Source organism: Taudactylus pleione, unplaced genomic scaffold (genome assembly GCF_031769625.1).
Source record: "Taudactylus pleione unplaced genomic scaffold, aTauple2 ptg000541l, whole genome shotgun sequence".
NCBI classification, from domain to species: domain Eukaryota; kingdom Metazoa; phylum Chordata; class Amphibia; order Anura; family Myobatrachidae; genus Taudactylus; species Taudactylus pleione.
This window is the reverse complement of record NW_028284943.1, coordinates 910,268-912,613: the sequence shown is the minus strand read 5'-3', so window position 1 is coordinate 912,613 and position 2,346 is coordinate 910,268. Positions and strand designations below refer to the sequence as shown.

At 50.1% G+C, this 2,346-nt stretch overlaps 1 protein-coding gene across 1 annotated transcript; it reads left to right on the top strand.

Annotated features, from left to right (window-relative positions):
- Positions 1–439: 439 nt before the first annotated feature.
- On the top strand, positions 440–2,095 carry LOC148500857 (uncharacterized). Its single transcript, XM_088451241.1, has 2 exons — positions 440–844; positions 1,520–2,095. Exons 1-2 carry the CDS (start codon positions 440–442, stop codon positions 2,093–2,095), a joined length of 981 nt encoding a protein of 326 aa, XP_088307367.1.
- Positions 2,096–2,346: the final 251 nt, after the last annotated feature.

The window sequence follows — 2,346 nt, the reverse complement described above, 5'->3', positions numbered from 1 at the left end:
AAGGGCATGGGGGTGCTGCATAAAGGGCATAGGGGGAGGCTGCATAAAGGGCATTTGGGTGCTGCATAAAGGGCATAGGGGGAGAGGCTGCATAAAGGGCATAGGGGTGCTGCATAAAGGGCATAGGGGGAGAGGCTGCATACAGGGCATAGGGGGGAGAGGCTGCATACAGGGCATAGGGGGAGGCTGCATAAAGGGCATGGGGGGAGAGGCTGCATACAGGGCATAGGGGGGAGAGGCTGCATAAAGGGCATAGGGGGAGAGGCTGCATAAAGGGCATAGGGGGTGCTGCATAAAGGGCATAGGGGGAGAGGCTGCATACAGGGCATAGGGGAGAGGCTGCATAAAGGGCAAGGGGGTGCTGCATAAAGGGCATATTGGGGAGGCTGCATAGGATAATGCATTTTTTTTATTTATTTATTTTTTCTCACTTGCAGACATGACTGGAACTCAATCCAGAGCGTTTGTGACCGGGTTCATTGAGATCTACCAGGCCAATGAGTGCCTTTGGAAGCACGCAGATCGGGACTACTCCAATCGTGACGTCAAGCTTCAGGCACTGAAGAAGTTGTTAGCATACAGTCGGGAGTGCGACAGTGATGTTGGCATAGACTGGGTGAAGAACAAGATCCAGGGGTTGAGAACAGTGTTCCTGAAGGAGCACAAGAAGTATGAAGATTCAAAACATTCGGGAGCAGGTGCAGATGAAGTCGTAAAGCCAAAATTATGGTACTATGACTTGCTCAAATTCGTCCTTGACCAAGAGCCAAAGACACGGGCGCGGTCTTCGCTGGTTCCCGAGGAAGAAGAGACCCTCGTGGAGAATGTGGAGGGGCAGGACCAGGTATGCCATTAAACTATTGTATTTTTTAATTGGACATTGGCCATGATTCAGAGCCGCTTGCTGCGACAGATTGCTAGCTCTGAATCAGGACCACTATAGCGAGCTGCCATGATGATGGTCACGATGGTCAAGACCATCGCGACCATCGGGCTTGCGATGAGACCCTTGTGGTAGGGTCTCTTGGCCGCAAGCACCAGAGAGATTTCGGCTCTAACAGAGCCAAAATCTCTCCCACTGACATAACTCGTGATGTCAGTGGGGTGGCACAAAACGGTAGGCGTTCACATGGGAACGCCTCCGTTTGGGCAGTCACCCCCTTGGCCCGCCCACCAAAGGGGACGTGGTGTCACTCAACATCGACAGCACGACCCCTTTGTTGAGAGACCCGGAGCGACTGAGTGGCCGTCGCTGTCCGGGTCTCGCGCATGCGCACGACGGAGCCGGCTGTCGTGCGCATGCGCTCTGGGCCACCATCGACCCCGTTGCGAGCGCTCACCACTTGCGTCCGGGTCTGATTCAGGCCCATAGTGTATAATTTTTTGCTAGGATGGACAGGATGGTGATGCTCCAAATGTTGTGATTTTTTAATTAAAAAACAACTTGTAAGGCACTGTATGTATGTCTATTTTGTTAATAGCTAAATACTTTTATTATTTGTTTGTCATTTTTCCAAAGGCGGAAGTCCTGGATGTGAATCCTGTCCCTTCAACCAGCGAGACCACAGAGGTTATGGAGTCTAGAATCGAGAGGCCGGCAGTGGCAGCACCCGCCAAGAAGCGGAGGACGGCTTCCAGGACTCCATCCTCTGGCCCGTCAAGAACTGACAGATTTTTGAGTCACGCGGAGGAGGTATTACATGCACCCCCCGGTCCAAATCAAACTTTTGCAGCTCACATCGGCAACGAAATGGACAGCATGGCTCATAACCAGCTGCATCATTTCAAGCGTCTTATATATAACGCTCTGTTACTAGCTCACAATGGAAAATTGGACGAGCATAGTAACATAGGGTCATATATGATGGCGCAGCCCACCCCATTGTCTTCTGACAATTTCCCTATCCCACCTCATAGACCCGCGTCCCAACTAAGGCCAATTCCTCCTCCGTCACATCCCCTCACCTATCATGCGTCGGGCGCCCCACAGACACCAGTTCCCATTCCCACCACATCCAGCAGTAAAGTGCGCTCATCATGGATGAGTGCACATGCCACGCTGGAGACCGATGATGAGATTTATTTTAATTATTAGATATTTTTTAATGTTCGGTTTTTTTAAGTGATTCAAAAATGTGACACTTCTTTTTCTTTGGTTCTTTGTCAAGGCTGAATTTGAGCATGTACATAGTGCCTTAACTTTGGCAAATGTACTACATTTGCACCTGTTTTCCGAATGTTTTGATTTCTGCATACTTCTTGTGCTCCCATGGACACTGTTTTTGAACCCTATTTCTTGTTCTTCACCCTGCTTATGTTGACATCACTGTTTAGCTCCCGACTGTA

What these genes read in the sequence shown, in the direction of transcription:
- LOC148500857 (XM_088451241.1), top strand. Translation starts at nt 440, where the DNA reads ATGACTGGAACTCAATCCAGAGCGTTTGTGACCGGGTTCATTGAGATC. An exon ending in ATGTGGAGGGGCAGGACCAG is followed by an intron (nt 845 to 1,519) that starts GTATGCCATTAA and finishes ATTTTTCCAAAG; the next exon opens with GCGGAAGTCCTGGATGTGAA.